This window comes from Hemicordylus capensis, chromosome 1 (genome assembly GCF_027244095.1).
Source record: "Hemicordylus capensis ecotype Gifberg chromosome 1, rHemCap1.1.pri, whole genome shotgun sequence".
Classification (NCBI taxonomy): Eukaryota; Metazoa; Chordata; class Lepidosauria; order Squamata; family Cordylidae; genus Hemicordylus; species Hemicordylus capensis.
The window spans coordinates 54,854,046-54,876,087 of NC_069657.1; the positions used below are offsets into that span (position 1 = coordinate 54,854,046).

A 22,042-nucleotide genomic window follows, 5' to 3' on the forward strand; every position below is an offset into this window, starting at 1 on the left:
GGGGGAACTGGCGGCGGCGGCGATCACACCAGGCCAAGCCGTACGAGATCCTTCTCCTCCTCCAGGGCGGAGGCCCTGGGAAATGAGCTCATAGAGGGGCCGGCCCTCCGGTCACACCCTACCTCCGCGGTTGCTAAGATGCCAGGCAGAGCTAACTCACTGGGGCCCTCTGGCGTCAGAGGGGAGGAAGGACCACGGGCCCTGCCCAAACCGCCTCTCCTTTCTCCCGTAGAGCAACCCACCCACCCCCGCTACGGGCAGGGGCGCCACCGCAAGCATCTTGCTTCTGGGCGCGGTCCATAAAGTGGCATTTCTTTCCCGCGCTTCAGTGTACGAGACTTGGTGGTGGAGAGGCGAGAAGCGATCGCCCCGCCGCCTCCCCACCCTGCGCAGTTGAGTTGACCGCCCGAGATTATTAGAGCCCGAGTCAAATTCCAATACTATTTATATAGCTATAACGCTGAACATATTTACGTGTCTTTGTTCTATATTCTATGCAGTCAAACAGAGATATTCAGACTTTTGTGGGTTACATATTCACGCCCATCTCCCCAACAGCGAAGTGCACTTGCCAACATTCTTTAAAGAGAACCAAAATGGTTTAAACTTGGTAGGTATCGCATATATCAGGCATGTTTTGTCAATTTCAACATGAGAAATAAAACGTGTGGGGAGCAAAGGCAAAGAATGGTGGATGTGGAGAAAGTTTCTTGTACCCCTGCTAATTTGGCAAAGAGGCACCTTTTAATTTGGTGATTCTCTTTATTTAGCAGAGGGAGAGTAACTGGCCCTATCCAGCCCCAGCACAGTACTGCCAGTGACTGTTGCTGGTGTCTATCTTATGTTTCTTTTAGATTGTGAGCCCTTTGGGGACAGGGATCCACCTTATTTATTTATTATTTATCTGTGTAAACCACCCTGAGCCATTTTTGGAAGGGCAGTATAGAAATCAAATTATTATTATTATTATTATTATTATTATTATTATTATTATTATTAATAATAATAATAACAACAACAACAACAAACAGCAAGTGTAACATTTACAAAGTGTTCTTTGTAAAGAAGCAGATGAAACAGTGGACCACCTAATCAGCTGTTGTAAAAAGATCGCACAGACTGACTACAAACAAAGGCATGACAAGGTAGCAGGGATGATACATTGGAACATCTGCAAAAAATACAAGCTACCTGTAGCCAAAAATTGGCGGGACCATCAAATTGAAAAAGTTGTAGAAAATGAAGATGCAAAAATATTATAGGACTTCCGACTACAAACAGACAAACATCTGCCACACAATACACCAGATATAACTGTAGTCGAGAAGAAAGAACAACAAGTCAAAATAATCGACATAGCAATACCAGGTGATAGCAGAATAGAAGAAAAAGAAATAGAAAAAATAACCAAATACAAAGATCTACAAATTGAAATTGAAAGGCTGTGGCAGAAAAAGACCAAAATAATCCCAGTGGTAATTGGCGCCCTGGGTGCAGTTCCAAAAGACCTTGAAGAGCACCTCAACACCATAGGGGCCACAGAAATCACCATCAGCCAATTACAAAAAGCAGCATTACTGGGAACAGCCTATATTCTGCAACAATATCTATAACAACAGCAACAACATTGAAAATAAAATTCAGTCATCCCAGGTCCTTGGGAAGGACTCGATGTCTGGATAAAACAAACCAGTCAATAACACCTGTCTGACTGTGTAAACAAGAAATAATAATTTACAGGAGAATAGGGCTTTGGGGGGTCAATTAATTCCCCCTTTTTAGTTGTGATTGATCCAAGACATTTTGCTGCCTAAGGTGATGGATATGAACCATGACCCCCATCTGAGGGTGTAGAAGTCTTTGTCAGATGATCACAGCTGATCTTTCTCAGCTGTGTCAAAGAAACACTTTGACTACACCAATGCCACCAACTCAGGTGAGGGGAGTAGGTGGCAGGGGTGGGAGAAGTGTGCCCCAATGGAGTGAGGAGGAGAAAATGCAGGACAGGAACAGACAGCAGGATAGTGTCCATGTGGCAGGAGACCTAGCTTTTGCCCCCTGCCCCGTGCTCCTTTTCACACGCATTCCCGAGACAGCTGCCTCACTCTGCCAATTGGAAGAACTGCCCATTTTTAGTTTAGGTGTGTTGTTGCATGTATGCTGCGGGCACCTTCCATCAGTAACCACACCTCAAGTTTTAGAAAAATGGAAAACATAGGAACAGCCCTGCTGAATCAGGCCCAAGGCCCATCTAGTCCAGCATCCTGTTTCACACAGTGGCCCACCAGATGCCTCTGGGGAACCCACAGGCAAGAGGTATGTGCATGCCCTCTCTCTTGCTGTTACTCTCCTGCAGTTGGTACTCAAAGGCATCCTGGCTCTGAGGCTGGAGATGGCTTATAACCCTCCAACTAGTAGCCGTTGATAGACCTCTCCTCCATGAAGTTATCCAAACCCCTCTTAAAGCCATCCAGGTTGTTGGGTGTCACCACATCTTGTGGCAGAGAATTCCACAAGTTGATTATGCATTGTGTGAAAAAGTACTTCTGTTTGTGGGTCCTAAATTTCCTGGCCATCAATTTCATGGGATGACCTCTACAGGTAGTTCTAGTGTTCTGTGAGAGGGAGAAGAATTTCTCTCTATCCACTTTCTCCACACCATGCATGATTTTATAGACCTCTATCATGTCTCCCCACAGTCGTCTTTTTTCTAAACTAAAAAGCCCCTGGTGTTGTAGCCTTGCCTCATAAGGAAGGTGCTCTAGGCCCCTGATCATCTTGTTTGTCCTCTTCTGCACCTTTTCCAGTTCTACAATGTCCTTCTTTAGATGTGGTGACCAGAATTGTACGCAGTACTCCAAGTGTGGTCACAGCACAGTTTTGTATAAGGGCATTATAATATTAGCTGTTTTATTTTCAATCCCCTTTCTAATTATCCCTAGCATGGAAATGGCCTTTTTCACAGCTGCCACACATTGATTCAACACTTTGAATGAGCTGTCCCCCTCAACCCCAAGATCGCTCTCCTGGTCAGTCACCGACAACTCAGATCCCATCAGCGTATATGTGAAGCTGGATTTTTTTGCCTCCATATGCATCACTTTATACTTGCCAACACTGAACTGCATTTGCCATTTTGTCACCAACTCCCCCAGTTTGGAGAGATCCTTTTGGAGTTCCTCACAATCTGTTTTGGATTTCACTACCCTAAATAGTTTGGAGCAAAGTGAGATTGGTTACAGATCTCCAACTAGCAAAATACTGCTCTCGAACCCTAAAGATTAACTAGAATGTTGGGGGCAATAAGCTACATCATTGTAAACCGCTTAGAGAGCTCCGGCTATAAAGCGGTATATAAATGTAAGTGCTATTGCTATTGCTAGTCTATAGTGGCATATATTTTCCATAACAGCTTCCTTCATTATGTGGATAAAATTGAATTTTTCATTCAGTAACTGGAAAGTTGTGGCACAGGATCCAAACTATAAACATTATAGAAGCTAAGGTTGAGCATTGTATAGTTATGTTACCTACAATTTATTGTGATACTTCAAAAATATACTTTTTCTCTACATTCAGATTTATGAGGCATGTCATTTCTCCATGTCAACATACACTAGATTACCTACACTTGCACTAGCCGCAAGTCTGGGTAGACAATACTGAGTGAGATGGGCCTTTGGTCTGACTCAGTATATGGCAGCTTCCTGTGTTTCTAATTAAGATCCTGATACAAAGTCATTATGCAAACAATAAATCTTGTTGCAGCCTAATGCTTACATTAATGCAAGATGTTGTACAATGATAACACTCTAGTCCCCTCCTGTTGCACCACACATAGCACCTATTGCACTCTTGTTGCATACAAAAGTGCCTATTTCTCCAACATGCAGATGGACTATGTTGTTAACATTTGTTTTTACAGTTTGGTTGTGCAATGTTAGAGTGGGCGATATATGTAATTATTTGGATTACTGCTTTTGCTCTGTAATTTGTGCCAGATTTAAGCATCTGGCTGTGGCTTTTTAGCAATAATCGAGGTTGCAGCCCTGTAGCAGTTCTCACCATGAAGTAAACCCATGTTGCTATTTAAAATACAAAGAATGAGTTGCTGGTTAGAGGTTGCAGTTGATATTAAATATATACAGCAGGCTAGAAGTTTGATGGCCAGAATAAGTTTTCAGTGGGAAACCCACCAGCTATTAGCTCCTAAACTTTGTTGTCCTGGTAGAAACTGCACTACTGGAATATAAACAAACTTTTGCTATAAGAAATGTTTTTATAACTGTTTTGTTTTAGGTCCTCTGGTCTTTTAACACCCCACAGTGGTGTGGTACAGCAGTATATTATTCTTTCCACTTTCATATGCCTGAAATTATGTTCTGCTTTTCCCTAAATCCAAGTTAGATTTGGGTGTGTGTGTCCCCCGGCAATTAGTTAGAAGCTCTTGCCTCAACCAGGTTTATCTACAACAAGCTTTCATCTTGTCCCCCAGGACTGCTTGCAGAGAGGCTTTGCAGGACTGGGGCTGTAAGGGTGCCTGGGCAGTTTTTCCTGGTTCCACCTGCTGAGCTTATTGCTCAGCCTATATAGGAAGACTGCCAGTGGCGGCGGGCCCGCCACCGGCGGGGTCGCCCCTTCGGGGGAGAAATGAGGGCGAGGGCTGGACACTTTGTCCAACCATTTGTACAGAGGGAGGCATTCAATAGTGGGGCTTCTGTTTAATCAGTTTTAAGTTCTGCTGAGGTTGGGTTGAAGTTGTAATGTGTGTGGGTTTGTCTGGAGATGGGGAGCTAGGGAGTGCCTTCGTTGAAGGTAGGGCAGCTATTCCGGTGGTGTTGGGTAATAGAAGAAGAAACGCTGGTAGGTCAGCAGGCTGTTCCAGGGGAAGGGTGGTCAGAAATCTAATAGCTGTCCCCCTTTCCGGCTGTCCTGCCAGCTCTTTGACCTTGGGGAGCACTGCCAACATCCCACATAACCTTTCTTTGCTCCTCTGCGATGCCAGGTCGGTCCAAAATAAACCAGAACTCATCCATGATTTGATCATGGATGAAGGGGCCGACCTGATGTGTATTACTGAGACTTGGTTGGGGGAGGCTAGTGGTCCAGTTTGGTCCCAGCTTCTCCCACCAGGATATTCTGTAGAGGAGCAGGTGAGAGGACGTGGGCGGGGAGGTGGAGTGGCTGTGGTCTATAAGGATAACATCTCCCTTACCAGGGTCCCTGTTAGGGTATCAGACCATATCGAATGTGTGTACTTGTGTTTGGGGACCAGGGATAGATTGGGACTTCTGTTGGTGACCGATCGCCCCGCTGCCCAACTGAGTCCCTTACTGAGCTCATGGACTTGGTCGCGGAACTTTCATTGGAGTCTCCCAGACTTTTGGTGCTGGAGGACTTCAATGTTCATTTTGGGACCAATTTATCCGGAGCAGCTCAGGAGTTCATAGCGGCCATGACGACTATGGGACTATCCCAAGAGGTCTCTGGATCAACACATATTGCAGGTCACACGCTTGATTTGGTCTTTTATTCTGATCAGGGTGGTGTTCCATGGGTGGGGACTCCTACAATCTCCCCATTGTCATGGACGGACCACCATCTGGTTAAGGTTGGACTTACAACCGCTTTCCACTTTCGCAGGGGCGAGGGGCCTATTAGAATGGTCCGCCCGAAGAGGTTACTGGATCCGATAGGATTCCAAGAAGACTTGGAGGGATTTAATGTTGGCTCTACTGGTGATCCTGTTGATGCCCTGGTTGAGAACTGGAACAACTTGCTCACCAGGACAGTAGACACGATTGCTCCTAAGCGTCCCCTCTGACCTGCTTCAAAATTGGCCCCTTGGTATACGGAAGATCTACGGGGGCTGAAGTGGCAAGGTAGGCGACAGGAGCGCAAGTGGAGAAAGACTCGACTCAAATCCGACAGATCACGACATGGAGCACATTTAAAGATCTATGCTCAGGTGATACGTGCGGCAAAGAAGCAGTTCTTTTCTGCCCGTATTGCCTCTGCGAGTTCACGTCCGGCGGAGTTGTTCAGGGTTGTGAGGGGACTAGTATCTGCTCCCTCTCCCTTGAACCAGAATTTGGAGGCATCAGTTACCTGCTGTGGTGTGTTTAATGAATTTTTCGCAGACAAAATCTCTCGGATTCGGGCCGACCTAGATGGAGACTCCACAATTAATTTGATGTCTGAACTGGAGGTGTCCAACAACTCCTCTTATACGATTCGACTGGATCAATTTCAGTTTGTGACTCCTGATTATGTGGACAAGCTGCTTGGAGCAGTGAGGCCTACCACTTGTCCTCTTGATCCTTGTCCAACATGGCTTGTTCTATTTAGCAGGGAGGCTATTGTAGGTGGCCTGGTAGAAATCATAAATGCTTCTCTGAGGGAGGACAGGATGCCTCCTTGTCTTAAGGAGACAATTATTAGACCTCTTCTAAAGAAGCCTGCGTTAGATCCCTCAGAGTTGAGCAATTATAGGCCAGTTTCCAATCTCCCATGGCTGGGCAAGGTAATTGAGAGGGTGGTGGCCTCTCAGCTCCAGGCGGTCTTGGAGGAAACGGATTATCTAGACCCATTTCAAACTGGTTTTCGAGTGGGCTATGGGGTGGAGACTGCCTTGGTCGGCCTGATGGATGAAGTCCAATTGGCAATTGAGAGAGGAAGTGTGACTCTGTTGGTCCTCTTGGATCTCTCATAGTGGTGTGCGTGGTTCGGTTCGGGGGCAATTGGGAAAGCCGCCGGACCAGTCTGGAATTCTGACAGTTGGGAAGGGTAGGGGGGTGTCTCTTTAAGGGGGGTGGTAGTACTTAACCCCCCCCCCCGCCGCTCTTCCCCCTCTGGCACTGGTGCTTTTAAAGATCTTCTTGGGGTGACAGAGTTACTCCCTGCCGCCCCTGCCCTCGTCGTTGTCCGTCAATGGCTTAAACAAAGAAGAGCTGGCGGAGTGCATGCGCCCTTCACGGGGCGCGCGCTTGTCTCTGATGCGGGCGCCCGCAGGGAGGAACTCTGCCGCCCCAAGAAGATCTTTAAAAGCACCAGCACCGGAGGAGAAAAGAGCGGGGGGTAAGTACTACCACCCCCCCTTAAAGAGACACCCCCGCAAGTGCCGGACCGGGCTTCTACCGGACCATGCACACCACTAATCTCTCGGCGGCTTTCGATACTATCAACCATAGTGTCCTTCTGGAACATCTGAGGGGGTTGGGGGTGGGAGGCACTGTTTTACAGTGGTTCCGCTCCTACCTCTTGGACAGATTCCAGATGGTGTCGATTGGAGATCATTGCTCTTTGAAATCTGAGCTTAAGTATGGTGTTCCTCAAGGCTCCATACTCTCTCCAATGCTTTTTAACATCTACATGAAACCGCGGGAGAGATCATCAGGGGATTTGGAGCTGGGTGTTACCAGTATGCTGATGACACCCAGATCTACTTCTCCATGTCAACTTCTTCAGGTGTTGGCATATCCTCCCTAAATGCCTGCCTGGAAGCAGTAATGGGCTGGATGAGGGAGAATAAACTGAAGCTGAATCCAGATAAGACGGAGGTACTTATTGTGCAGGGTCGGAACCCTAGAGACGATTTTGATCTACCTGTTCTAGCTGGGGTCACACTTCCCCAAAAGGAACAGGTTTGCAGTCTGGGAGTACTTCTGGATCAACGTCTCTCCTTGGTTTCTCAGGTTGAGGGGTGCTTTCTATCAACTCCGGCTGATACGCCAGCTGCGCCCGTTTCTCGAGATCAATGACCTCAAAACAGTGGTACATTTGTTGGTAATCTCCCGACTGGACTTCTGTAATGCGCTCTACGTGGGGCTGCCTTTGTACGTAGTCCAGAAACTTCAGTTGGTTCAGAATGCGGCAGCCAGGTTGGTCTCTGGGTCATCTCGGAGAGACCACATTACTCCTTTGTTGATGGAGTTACACTGGCTGCCAATAGGTTTCCAGAAGAAGAAGAAGAAGAAATCACAGAAAAACTTTTTGTGATTGACTATTTTAAAAAGGTGGTTGAGTGGCAGCAGCCATTCTTATGAAACCAGTAAGACACTGGGATCAAAATGAACCTAGTCCTGCCCTGTTTTGGCATCTCATAACCCTGCTTGCAGCTAATAGCACATACACACACACCCTTTTATATCTACTGGAGTATGGTAGAATCATTTTTGTACACTGTATGTTCAGGAAGGCCTGCCTAGCACTGATTTGGAGCTTGATGTGGATCTGCTTCCTAGGTGGACATAAGAACATAAAAACAGCCTTGCTGGATCAGGCCCAAGGCCCATCTAGACCAGCATCCTGTTTCACACAGGAGTCCACCAGATGCAGCTGGGAAGCCCACAGTCAGGAGCTGAGGGCATGCCCTCTCTCCTGCTGTTACTCCCCTGTAGCTGGTATTCAGAAGCATCCTGCCTCTGAGGCTTGAGGTGGGCAATAGCCCTCAGACTAGTAGCCATTGATAGACCTCTCCTCCATGAAGTTATCCAAACCCCTCTTAAAGCCATCCAGCTTGTTGGCTGTCACCAAATTTTGTGGCAAAGAATTCCACAAGTTGATTATGTGTTGTGTGAAAAAGTACTTCCCTTAGTTGGTCCTAAATTTCTTGGCAATCAATTTCATGGGATGTCCCCTGGTTCTAGTGTTGTGTGAGAGAGGAAAAATTTTTCAACATTGCACATGATTTTATAGACCACTATCATATCTCCCCACAGTCATCTTTTTTTCTAAACTAACAAGTCCAAGGTGTTGTAGCTTTGCCTCATAAAGAATGTGCTCTAGGCCCCGATCACTTTACTTGCCATCTTCTGCACATTTTCCAGTTCTACAATGTCCTTTAGGTATGGTGACCAGAATTGTACCATAATCCAAATGTAGCTACACCAAAGTTTTGTATAAGAGCATTAGAATAGTAGCAGTTTTATTTTCAATCCCCTTCCTAGTGATCCCTAGCATGGAATTGGCCTTTTTCACAACGTTGAGTCAACATTTTCAACGAGCTGTCCAAGTATAAGCATGCATATATATTCAGTACTTGGTTTGGGCCCCTTTTGCAGCAATTACTGCCTCAATGCGGCGTGGCATGGATGCTATCAGCCTGTGGCACTGATGAGGTATTATGGAAGACCAGGATGCTTCACTAGCGGCCTTCAGCAATTCTGCATTGTTTGGTCTCATGTCTCTCATCCTTCTCTTGGCAATGCCCCATAGATTCTCTATGGGGTCAGGTCAGGCGAGTTTGCTGGCCAATCAAGCACAGTACACTGTATACTTTTCAGAGGTCCGATATTGTTCTATTCTTCAATCCTTGTCTTCTTGGTTCCATGTAATATTCTAATTTTCTGGGATTGTGGATTTGGGGTTTTCATGAGCTGTACGCCATGATCATCACAATTATAACAAATTAAGGCTTGACTTATCTCGCTTTGCATGTAATGCGTCTGTCTCATATATCAGTTTCACCTTTTAATTTGCATTACTGAAATTAATGGACTTTTGCACAATAGTCTAATTTTCCGAGTTTCACCTGTATATGCTGAATCTCTCCCCAGATGTATGCTATTCTTTTGACTCTTTGACCTGCTGGCACAGGCTCTCGTCTGCTCTTTGTGTGGTTCTGCTCTGTCCCCTTCTGTTTTATCTGAATTCTTTGCAGCCTCACACTCCAGTCCTCAGGTACAGAGCCTGATTGTAGGGATACGTTATATATTTTTGAAAGGAGGTCAGCAATTTAACATTTAAGTTATTTAAGTACTCTTTGATGGATGCCATCTGGCCATAGTGATTTGCTAGTTTTTTTATTTTTCCAGTTTAGAACATCATCATCTCTTGTCACATCTATCCAACTCAGCTCTTTAGCCTCCGTCCCTGAGAAGCCCGGTTCAGGAACAAGTATATGCTCAGTATACTCCGTTGTGAAGACAGATGTGAATTACGTATTTAGTTTCTCTGCAACCTCCATATCCTCCTTACTTAATCCCTTTCACTCCTTCATTGTAAACTGAAACTAACAAAAAGGAAAGACAGGAAGATATATGTGACAATTCCTTAGGTCTATTAAACCATCGGGTCCACAATGCAACTTAATTCCTGATTAGCTTGTTACCCATATTGGACCTTGTTTAGAACTCCCTAAATATTAATGTTTAAAATATAAAGGACAGTTAACAAAGGGAATGCCTTGAGGGACCAAGTATTAAGGCTTGGTATTAAGTTATACTCTGGGTTACAGCTACAAATGAAACCCAAAATAATCACATAAAATTCAGTTTCAATCATGCTGATACATGTTAACTCCTTAGGTTAAGATTTTGAGTGCTGAGGTTATTTCAATATTAGACCCTGTATGAAGTTCCCTAAATAATGTTTGGTAGGAAAAGGAGAAAAAAAGAGGAGGAGAAGCAGTACAGAAATACACTGAAGAAAGTGCATTGAACAGAGGGAATACATTGAAAAGCCAATCAATCAGGTATAGTATATGCTTATACTCAAAGTTAAAACCTATAGATAGATAGATAAAACCTTGAATTAATCACATATCTTGAAAAGTCAAAGAGAAGGAGAGATGCATCAGAGAAAAAAAGTGGGAGTCAATATTTAGAATCTTTGAGGCTTTGAGAATCTACCTGCTCACCCAGCAAAGGGTTAATTTGAAATCTTAGAAACAGTGTCCAGAGACATTTTCTCATACAGGAGAGACCAAACAGTGCTGGGACTGTAACCTTGAAATACCTAAGAAAAAGTCTCTGCGCAAAGAAATCTCTCCAATTGAAATCCTTCCGCATAGACCTCACCGCAGCTGAAAGCCAAGTAGTTCTATTAATACACACTTGCAAAGTAAACAGCTGAAGCAAGTAAACTTTCAAATAAAATTACAACTTTCAGGTTTGTTCTATTATAAATCTTCATCACTCCAGCTCAGCCAAGTAGGAGGTATGGAATTCTTCAAAGTAAAGTCACAGTCTCAGCAAACTCCTTCCCAACACTTTCATTTCTCTAGTCAGAGCTTGGGTAGATAGTTAATGATGAAAGGGTGATTATTCAGCCATAAAACACTTTGTCAGCCATGCAAACAGAAGGAACTGTAAATGGAACTTTTCAGAGCAGTCAAAGTCAAATCTTCCCAGAGAGCAGGTAAACAGAATTTGTCCAAGTAGGGCTTTGTAAGACAAACATGAACTGGTTAGATATGTGGTTCTGCAAAAACAATAAAATGAAAAAAACAAATCAAAAGAAAAGAAACAAGCCATTTCTCTATCCAAGCCTGTCTTCTTCTCCATTGCAAATACTTGTCTGACAGAAAGTTCGAGGTGGGGGAGGGGGAGGTTCACGAAGAGATAGGGAGGAAAAAAACCCATAATAATCTCCAACAAATTCTGTGAGTAGTTTAAAGTTTGAGAATAAAATAAGGAATAGCTGGGATATCAGACCTTTCAACAACATTTTCAAGACAAAACTGAAAGCTGTTAGCATTGGAATGCTGAGATCTCCAGCAAAGTAAAAACAGCAAAAAGTAAGCAAGAGCTTTCAGTAAAGAGAAAACAAACAACAACAACAACACTGTAAATCTGCCAAACTCACGGCTGTGGACATCTCAGAGATTTATTAGTACAGATAAAAGGAAAAGAGCAGGTCGTCGGTGATTAGGCGGTGGAAAGCCTCTCTTCATTTGGTCCAATGATTGCAGGAAGGTCTCTCCAGATGTTCATCCAGGGTTTTCCAGACTTTTCAGGGTCTGAAGACCCCCTAGACTCCCACCTCTAGAAGGAGGACCAAGCCCCGCACACATACCGACCTCCATCTGACCAATGGAAGGTGATAAGACCAAACGATTGATGAATACCCTGACAGGTGGTTTAGTCAGGAATTTTTGTTCCCGACGCCATCTTGCTTCTCTCGACTCTCCTGGTTTTCCCTTTCAGCTTCCTTTTCACCATACTCATTTTGGAAAAGTTTCCTCTTCTTAAATTCAAAGGGTCTGTGTTTGACTTCCTTGGTGATTATCTCCCTGCATGTATGCTAAATTTGATCACGCTATGGTCACTGTTCCCTAAAGGGTCCATGACACTGACATCACACACCAGGTCCTGGGTACCACTCAGGATTAAGTCCAAGGTCACCTTCTCTCTCATTAATTCCATGACCAACTGTTCTCGGGCATAGTCATTCAGCGTCCCTAGAAATTTGACCTCTGTCATTACCTGACTGTGAATTTACCCAGTCTGTGTGTGGGTAACTGAAGTCACCCATTATGACTGCCCTGCCTCTCCTTGAAGCCTCCCTGATTTCCTTCTGCAACTCCCAGTCACCATCACCTTATTGATCCGGAGGACTATAGCACATCCCCAGTAGCACATTTCTTTTCAGGCCTTGTTTTGTCACCCACAGAGTTACTGTGGACTCCGGTCCTCCTAGGTTTTCTAGCTTGTTAGATTCTATCCCTTCTTTAACATACAGTGTTACTCCACCTCCAAAACACCACTCCCTGTCCCTTCTATCGAGTTTATATCCAGGGATAACAGTCCCCCACTGGTTCTCATTGTTCCACCATGTTTAATTTATGCCCACAATATCTATTTCTTTGTTAGCAACCAAGCACTCCAGCTTGCCCATCTTGGCTCAGAGGATTCTGGCAATGGCAAATAAACACCTATATACTGAATCTCTTACCTGGTGTGAGCTGTCTTTCTTTTGGCTCTTTGATTTCTTTGACCAGCTAGCACAGCCTTCTTTCTGCTCTCTGTGTGGTTCTACTCTGTCCCCTTCTGTATCATCTGAATCTTTTACACCCTCACACCTTAAGGGATGGCATTTGCTGAACCAGATACTGCCCAGCTCCTGACAGCTATTCCCCAGGTGTCATTTTAAAAGCTGTACTGTGACCTTTTTGATTTTAAGCGCCAGCAGTCTGGTTCCATCTTGGTTCAAGTACAGCCCGTCCCTTTTGTATAGGCTTTGCATGCCCCAAAATGTATCCTAGTGCCTAATAAATCTAAACCCCTCCTCCCTGCACCAACATTTTATCCACACATTGAGACCCCTCAGCTCTACCTGTCTTGATGACCCTGCGTATGAAACAGGTAACATTTCTGAAAATGCTACCTTGGGGGTTCTGGACTTCAATATGCTACCTATCAGCCTAAATTTGGCTTCCAGGGCTCCTGACTACATTTCCCAACATCGTTGGTGCCGACATGCACGACAGCTGGCTCCTCCCCAGCACTGCCTAACAGCTTATCTAGACACCACGTGATGTACACAACTTTTGCACCAGGCAGGCAAGTCACTATGCAGTCTACACATGCATCACAGACCCATCTCTCTATACCTCTAATGATTGAATCTCCCACTTCAAGGAGGCCCCCCACCCCAAGAAGTATCCTGTGTGAGAGGATATGGGCTCATCATCCACGGAAGGGGTCCCTTCCTAAGGAGGAGGAGTAGTAGTAAGTTTATTGTGGTCACAGACCAGATCTTAAGGAGCATTTTCCTCTTCCTCAGACTGCTGTCCTTCCCTGAAACCTTCATTCTCCGACAGCAGAGGAGCTATCAGCCTAGGAGTGGGATGCCTCTACCACCCCTGAAGGTCTCGTCTGCATGCCTCTCTATCTCTCTGAACTTCAACAGATCTGCTACCTTGGTCGAGGGAACGTTCGAGCACACACACAAAGACACTCTGTGCAATACACTACTGGCTTCTTATCTTTGCAACTGGTGTTGGCTTTTTCACTTATTTAGAGATTGTTGATTAGCAAGTTAGGTCGTAGCTGTATTTGTCAGCTGTTTAACTGTTCAAACTTCTTTTCTCAAGAATACGAAGGAGGGAGTAGTACTTTCAGACTCATTTCAGGCTCCTCCACACACTTCCCGCAAAACTCCAGTACCCCATTTGCTATCCCTGTTCGCTAATCTCTCAGGCCTTCACCTCTTAGAGAGTAGTTTTCAAACTGAAGTAGGAATGTTGCTCAGCCTCTCCCACCAGGTGTGACTCACTACAACCTTAGCTGACTCCTCCTGTCCCTCTCCAGGGACAGAGAAACAATTAAATGCCATAGCCCCCAAAGCAAGCCCTGGCAAATGCTATCCCTAGCAAGCACAAACCAACCAACCAACCACAGACACACATACACACACACACACACTGGGACTTCTCCCATAAGGAGAAACCAGCCCCTCAAAATCTCCTCTCCTCCTGTTTGTTTGAAGGGAAAAGGGTTGTTGTTTTGTATAGAAAATCTTGCTTACCTCCCCAAATCTGCTTCTGCTCTTTTCAGAGTAGGCTTCAAACAAACAGGAATGTGACTCCTATTACTTGTATGGCAACTGTGGCCCTTGTCAAACAACTTGAACCTGGCAAAGCGACGGGTAATGATTTTATCACATATTTTATCAAATAACAATTTGGAGTGGTGGGCTCCTGTTCTGGCTTATTTACCTTCACAAACCATACTGTGATTGTCGCAAGAGACTGGGGTATAGCTATAATTCCCATTTATAAAAAGGCAAGAGGGATCTTCTGCCAACTATTGTCCCATCAGCCTCTTGTAATTAGTGAGTGTAATTAGTAAACTATATGCCAAACATTAAAGTGAAAAACATTTGGATTGGCTCGAGTCAGGATCTGTTTTGATAAAAGAACAAGCCGGCTTTCTAGCTGGTTGTTCTCCATTAGGTCGAGCCTTTATTTTGCAGCATCTGGTTGAAAGTTATATCGACAAACCTAGTACTGCATTTTATGCTGCTTTTATTGATTTTAGGTTTGCCTTTGACCTAATTTCTAGAGGAAAATTGTAGTACAAACTTAAACACTCTTCCATAGACAGACATTTGTTACTTTTATTGTATAAACTTCATGAAAACTCCTGCTTGAAAGTTTGCTGCAATATATAAGGTCATCTCACGAAAGAAATTCCAACCATGAGAGGTATCAGACAAGGCTGTATATTAGTGCCATTATTATATTTTAAATTAATTCCTTGGTTTCTTATCATATATATATATATATATATATATATATATATATATATATATATATATAAAATTCTCTAAGGTGTACCCATAGCTAATCACGTGTGTAGCAGCTCTCACAAGAGTTCGCAAGCAGAAGCACCTGATTGGGCAGTGGGGATTCCATATGCAGATAGGGAGGAGGTACCTATGAAAGCAGCAGCACCATGGTGACTACACAGTGGGGGTTCCATATGCAGACAGGAAGGAGGAGCCTGTGATGGTTAAGGTCAGTTGGAATGCAACTGTTACTGGTCAGCAAAGGAGGCTGCTATTGTGTGAATCAGATGAGGAAACAAGATCTGTTAATTCAGGAAGGGGGGAGGGAGAGAGAGCGAGAGAAGAAGGGAGGGGAATAAAGAGGGGAAGAACGAGTGGAGGAAAGAGAAAAAAAGAAGAAGAGAGAAAGAGGGCGAGGGATGGGCCCGAGCCTGTCAGTGGCCTGAGGGGAACAGCCAGCCATGGCGGCGGTGGCAGCAAGGAAGGGCCCAGTCAACCGCTGCTGCTCCTGTGGGGAGGACCAGGATAGAGGCTTTGGTGAGGAGGTCTCTGGGGATAGGGGCTGCAGCTTGGCCAATAGGTGCCAGCAACACTGCAGCCATGACCAAGAGGGGTGAGGGGGATGGAAACAATAAGGAGGAGGAGGAGGAGTGTGGCTCAGGTGAGGGTGGAGAGATCTCTGAGCTGAGGGGGGCTGTGGCAGAGGCTGAAGGGAGCCATCAAGTACTAGCGCGCAGATGATCTGCATGGTTTAAGCTAGTTTGAATAATTCTGCCCACCATCCCGCAAAGCTAGTAAATAAACACATTGCAATATTATTCTATGCGGATGACCTTTTGTTCTCTCAGACCCCGATTGGCTTAAAACGTGCATTACACTCTCTTGCCTTATAACAAGGAAGCGTTAGAGAGTAATTCTTCTTAGACAAAGATCCTTACCTTTGCAAGTGTCCCAAAATGTGTACATGTCAATTGAATGGCCATGAAATTACACTGGTAAACATCTTTAAATACTTTGGTGTAGTTTTCCAAGGTTCTGATAGGCCGAATGATCATTTGGATTATGTATCACAAGAGAGTGCTTGTGATGGATAGCTAAGGTCAATCAGATCAGGCTTGCCTTCCAAGAGATGTATTCCTAAGCAACCAATTTTCCATTTTAAGACCAGTGAGCTATTTGAACTTGATAATGGTGTCAAAATTTAGAAGAGTTACGACCCTTGCTCATTTTAATATCCTTCCTACTACTGTATTAGAAAGAAAGCATAAGAAAATTCTGTATGTAGTTCGGCTATGCCCTTACAGCTCAGGTGCTATTGAATCAACCACTCATGTCCTGCTATACTGCCTCTTTTATAAGGATCTCTGAACTTGTTTTATCACCCCTTTTATAGTAAGTTTTCCAGGCCATATAGATTCATTTTATTTTCAGTATTTACTGTCTGACCAGAATGATTTAATTTCTTTAAACATTGCAAAAATTTGTTTTAAAGCTTGCAAAATTCATCAACACTTGGTTGATTTGCCTTCATTATTGTTTCCGTTTAATGGTTTGTAATCCAATCATTTTGTTTTGCTTAATGTTTGTTGTGTTCTGTTGGGTCAATGACCAAAAATACTGAACTGAAAAAGTTAACCTGGTCTTCCTTTAGTGTGTGTTCCTGTAACTTAGAACAGAGCACTTCTAAGTGTAATAGATTATACTAGACAGTTTCCAGCCCTTTGTCAGTTAATCCTTTTTTGTTTTATGAAACTATATCTGAAAGTGAGCTCACCTAAACAAAGGTAAAAATACCCATGGTCCTCCTATTGCTGTGGGCCTGAATGTATCCATTTTTCTAACTGCAGCCCCTGGGATATGAATACCAGAAGTTCGGGTAAGAACTAATCTGCCTACTTTCCTTTCACTATAATAATTGATAACTATCTTCACATGTTAGCCCAATTCTGCCTCAAATTTTCATGCATCCACCATTTTGAATTGGGGTGTATGATATCACAAACTACACCATTGAGGTGTCCCTACAACTGGACACATTTAGTCCAGTTGTGTGGTCAGTTTGCTCCAGATAAGCCAGACACTGCAAAATTAATAGGGGCACTCACAAGGTAGGGTGATCTCATAAGCTTACAGATTGTAATGCACACATTTATCTAATTCATTGAAAATTGAAATAAGACACATGTTAATGAACTTAAATCATTCTGGAGCATTGTGATTAAGATTACAGAGCTTGACTGTTTAGAAGCAATGTCTCCCTTCTTGTCAAGCCTGCCTGTATAAACTAGCACGACGACTTGCATTTGCTCTGCAAAGTTGCTGTCTCAAGTTGTACGATTAACTAAATTTCCATTGGGTACTAGCTCACAAGAGGTTACTCTTAACTCTGTAGAGATGGATAATCAGAAAGTATACAATTTTTCAGCACTTTTCCTTCTATACAACCATCATCCTTGTAGCTAAAGATGTGAGGGTTAAACTATTTGCACCATTTTGTAAAATCATTTTTTTTAAACACTTGCCTCTCTAGCAGCTCCCAACACTCCTCTAAACTACTAGTTGTTATGGCTCCAGAAATCAAAAGCTTCTTTTCTCTTCCTTTCCAGCACTTGGCATCAATGTAACTCTCTGTAAGGGGCTTAAGATACAATGCACTGACTCTCACTGTCCCTGTATAATGTTGCCACAGAGCTCTCTCACACCAAACACAAGTGATCAGGTTCTAATTTAATTGTATAATAAAAGCACTTAATAGAATTTAAGCTTTGCTCATACTATGAGTTAAGTTGAGAGTGATGACTGATGCAGAACCAAAACAAGCGGAAGGAAAGCAATAAAGGGAATTTAGGAATGTTGCCTTGCATGCTGAGGAATCAAACATGCCCATCAAGCAAATGTTGGTGAAAAGTCTTACAATTACTGGCTTTAAAAGGGTTGCTCAATCTCTAGCCAAATATTCAGGACAGGACCCAAAAGGGCACACATGAGCTTCTCAGCTTCCATTACCACCACTACCTCTTCATGTCATGACAACAGCTGCTCTAAAAAAAAACAACAAAATTCAGAGTAGGTGACAACAGCTGCAGAATGACAAGAAAATAGCAAAATAGAGCTGCAGAATAAGGAAATGGCAAAAGATTAAACAGACAGGATTTTTAAATTCGAGTCTACATCTGGAGCTGAGCCTCAAGCTGCAACATACCAGGAAGGCTCTGGGGGTGGGGGAGAGTAACATGGAAGAATATTTACTAGCAAAGTAATTTATCCAAAATAATGCCAAAATTAAAATAATGACACATCCATACATCAAAACAGAGTTGCCATTTTGAAAAGGTGCCAGTTCTGTTGGATAGAGCTGGGGAAATAGAACAGTTAAATAGTTAAAGCTTTGGGGAATAATCTCCTTACAAAGCACAAGATCGCAGGACTGACTCTTGACTCTTTACCCAAAGTAAGCACACTTGCACCAAGGAAGGAAGGAAGGAAAGAAAGAAAAAGCCAACTAAACACACTTCAATACATTCTGGAGACAGGTTGACAATGGGCAACTGCTCATTTCTCTGTCAGAAGCTTATTCTTAAAGTCCAAGTGAATGAAATAAAAATAAACTTAAAACGTACAACCACTTAAGTTTATTTTACAGTATATTTGTGACATATTGGCATTAACCAAAGATCTGAATTGTTTACAAATATAACGGCTGCCATTTGATGCAATTAAAAAGTTCCTCTAAATATTAAATTTGTACATGATTTAATTTTTTAACTTAACTCTCCATGTAACATCAAAATTAAAACAGAAAATAACTAATGTAAGCAAAAATATAACCACTTTCTAGAAATAAATCTAGAAACTCTCCAAATTGAAGTTTCAAAAGCGTCACTTGCTGCATTAACATTCTCCTCCATTGTAAAAAGGAGATCTCATTCTCTCTGTGATATTCCAGCAAATATGGTTAATCAAGTCAGTTTATTAAGGCTTATTTCACATGTTGTTGAATCCCATCATGCCTTTCATGTTTCCAGCAGCACCCTGTTGAAATTGTCGCATCATTGACTGCAGTCCTGCCATACCACCTAGAACAGAAGAGTAAGATAAAATATGGACTCTCCAAATTAGTGACCACACTACCATTTCTGAAGAAGCTCCATACTTTAGTGCACTTTCATATGGGCAGTCAATGGCAGTTGTGATCCTAGAACCAGCATCCCAAGTCATTTTGGTTTGTGTTTATCTAACAGCACACTCCATGCCACACTTCAAATCAATTTTGAAACTGAGAGGACTGTCCAAAGCAATTGTGATATGGAATAATGGTTTGTTGCTCAAAGTTTAAATAATAATTTTTAAAAGACAACATTCTACTGGGTATATCCAAGCCCTTGGGCATACCTAAACCAGCTCTCTGAATTCCAACCCAAGTTAACCCCTGCTAACTTGGCAAAGTGGCACCTTTTAACGTGGTGATTCTCTTTATTTAGCAGGGGGAGAGTAACTGGCCCTATCCACCCGCAGCACAGTACTTCCAGTGACTGTTGCTAGTGTCTATCTTGTGTTTCTTTTTAGATTGTGAGCCCTTTGGGGACGGGGATCCATCTTATTTATTTGTTGTTTCTCTGTATAAGCCGCCCTGAGCCATTTTTGGAAGGGTGGTATAGAAATCGAATCAATCAATCAATCAATAATATAAGCTCAAGTGGCAAAACACAAAAGAATAGGGGAGAGTGACAGGCACTATAAAGAGGCTGTTAAGACAATGTAAGAACAAAATAGATTGCAGTATTCTTGACACAAGATCTCAGAGAAGATTCAGTATAGTCCCATGAGATCTTGGATTAATTTATGTAAGGCAGCAGCTGCCAAGCCCATTCTAGGTATGTGTACGGAACCGGCGACTGTCAGTTCAAAGGTGGGCGGGGGATAACTTTAATGACTGCTCTTACACACACACACCATGTCGCGTCTTCCCCGCTGGCGCTGTTCTCAAAGGCAGTCCCCGCTGGGGAGGCAGCATACCTCCCTGGTAAACTGCAGTCCGGAACTGGCCGGAAGTGTCCACTGTGTGTGCACACGTCATGACATGCACACACACAGCAGCCACTTCCAGTCTGTGACATACCGGGGCGGCAAGGAGATAATGCTGCCGCCCCAGCGGGACCATTTTTTAGAACAGTGCCGGGGGGGGGGGGACAGCGGGGCATGGGGGGGCAAGAGCACCTGCCCAGTCCTTAAAATTATCTCCCCTACCCTCGAACTGGCCGAACTGCTGGTCTTTCGAATCGGTTCAGAGGCCCATAAAGGGCCTCTGGTTCCATGTACATCCCTAGTCCATTCTGGATCAGGCTGGTTTTGAGAGAAGCACTCAGTAACTCAGATTCACCATATTTTTTCACTGTTCCCTAAGTTTTGGGATCAGACACCAATATGCTACTCATAGAGATTTTCATTATTCAAGAAACTATCATCAACTGCATTGACCAAATTTTAGTTCCTCTTAAGAATCATGTCATTTCAGATTTGAAGTTGACCATATGCATCCGATGAAAAGATCACAACTATCTAAGTATTGTGGCAAAAGTTAGTGGTCGACATCCAGACTAACACTGCACAGGCTGAAAAATGTTCCACATGCACAACAGGAGAGGGATGATTTTTGCCAAGTTTCCCCTTCTCTCTGCAGCCTCCTGAAAATGTGTCACTGAGGGTCCCTGCACCCTCAGGAATATAATTTCAGGAGACGCAGTGGGCTGCAGAGGGAAAGAGACTGAACAAAGTCACCCCCTTCCCCATTGCACTCACAATGTCTTTTTGGTACATAGAACATTAATCTCTACGTCAGCCAGGATCTATTGATCCCAGGGCATTTACAGAATATAGTCCATGCTAACACTACAATTCTGTCTCAGCAAAACTGCCTACAGCAGGGTTGAACTAAGTCCATTTTCCAGAGTACTGAAAACCATCTCCAAGTACTTAAAAAAATTCTTAAAAGCCTATTACTTTCTAGGCAATTGAGATTTCAGCATCTCAACATGTTTAAGGAGCAATTACAAAATGCTCCTTAAAGACATGAACATAATTCCTTGTTAGCCTTCCAAAGTAAGCAGGGGGGGCTGGTGAGAATCATTACCCATGTGATGAAGAACTCTGGGATCCATCATCTTTGCCATCTGTTGGTTCAGTTTTGCCATCTGGGATGGGTTTACATTCTTTGACATATCACCTCCTTAAAAAGGGACACACACAAAAAGATCCATGGGGTAGGGAGGGGAGATAATGGAAAATAATCAATAACATGATAGGCCATTTTAAATTCTTAGTGTTCCCAGACTGTGTGCTGCATTTGTGTGCTGCCAAGACCATATTTAATGAAGCACACAAGATAAATTAATCCTTTCACGATAGTTGTTGGAGATTACATTTGCTTGCCATAGAGATCTAGTTTGGTTATCTGGCACTTTCCAAAAATGGTATAATAGTTGTTTAAAGCCACGAGGGCTATTTGAATATCTACAAGTTCTGTATTGTGACAAAACTGCAAAAGCACAAAAATATTACAGTGCAAGCAGTTCTGTTGCAATGGCGATTTTTAAATTAGCCCAGAAGAAAAGTTTATGGAATTAAGCAACTGATTCATATTTAGAAACCACCCAATTCATGCATTTGTAATATATACATTACACCCACCTTTGAAAAGTCCTTTGATACCTCCCATCTTTTTCACCATCTGTGCAAATTTTGTGTACTGTGTCAGGAGTTCTTGAACATCTCTAGTTGAAACACCAGAACCTCTTGCTACTCTTTGGATTCTTCCTGGCTGTTTACTGAAAACTTTGGCCCCATCTGTACTATCGAGTTCTATAATCAGATAAGCAAGGGGGTGGGGGGAGCAAATCATTCTGTACTGTAACCTGTTAAAAATGCTGACAAGTTCATTAGCGAATTTTTAATGGCTCAGATTTTTCTACAGAATCAGTGTGTCAATTTTATAGGCAATATTGATACTATACTTTTTAATTAAAGGTACATC

General features: G+C 43.3%; 1 protein-coding gene across 5 annotated transcripts in view; it reads right to left on the reverse strand.

Moving 5' to 3' along the window:
* Window positions 1–22,042, reverse strand: part of SRP54 (signal recognition particle 54) — a 75,590-nt gene that overhangs the window by 24,658 nt on the left and 28,890 nt on the right. For 4 of the 5 annotated variants that reach the window (XM_053254738.1, XM_053254747.1, XM_053254730.1 and 1 more), the window contains exons 14-16: window positions 21,700–21,870; window positions 21,143–21,238; window positions 18,622–19,088 (exon numbers count right to left, since the gene is read on the reverse strand). In XM_053254738.1, the coding sequence (XP_053110713.1) occupies window positions 18,997–19,088; window positions 21,143–21,238; window positions 21,700–21,870 (359 nt within the window). In that variant the 3' untranslated portion in view covers window positions 18,622–18,996. Of the gene's footprint in view, window positions 1–18,621; window positions 19,089–21,142; window positions 21,239–21,699; window positions 21,871–22,042 lie in introns of those variants that run through there. The other variant, XM_053254767.1, reaches the window with a different exon arrangement.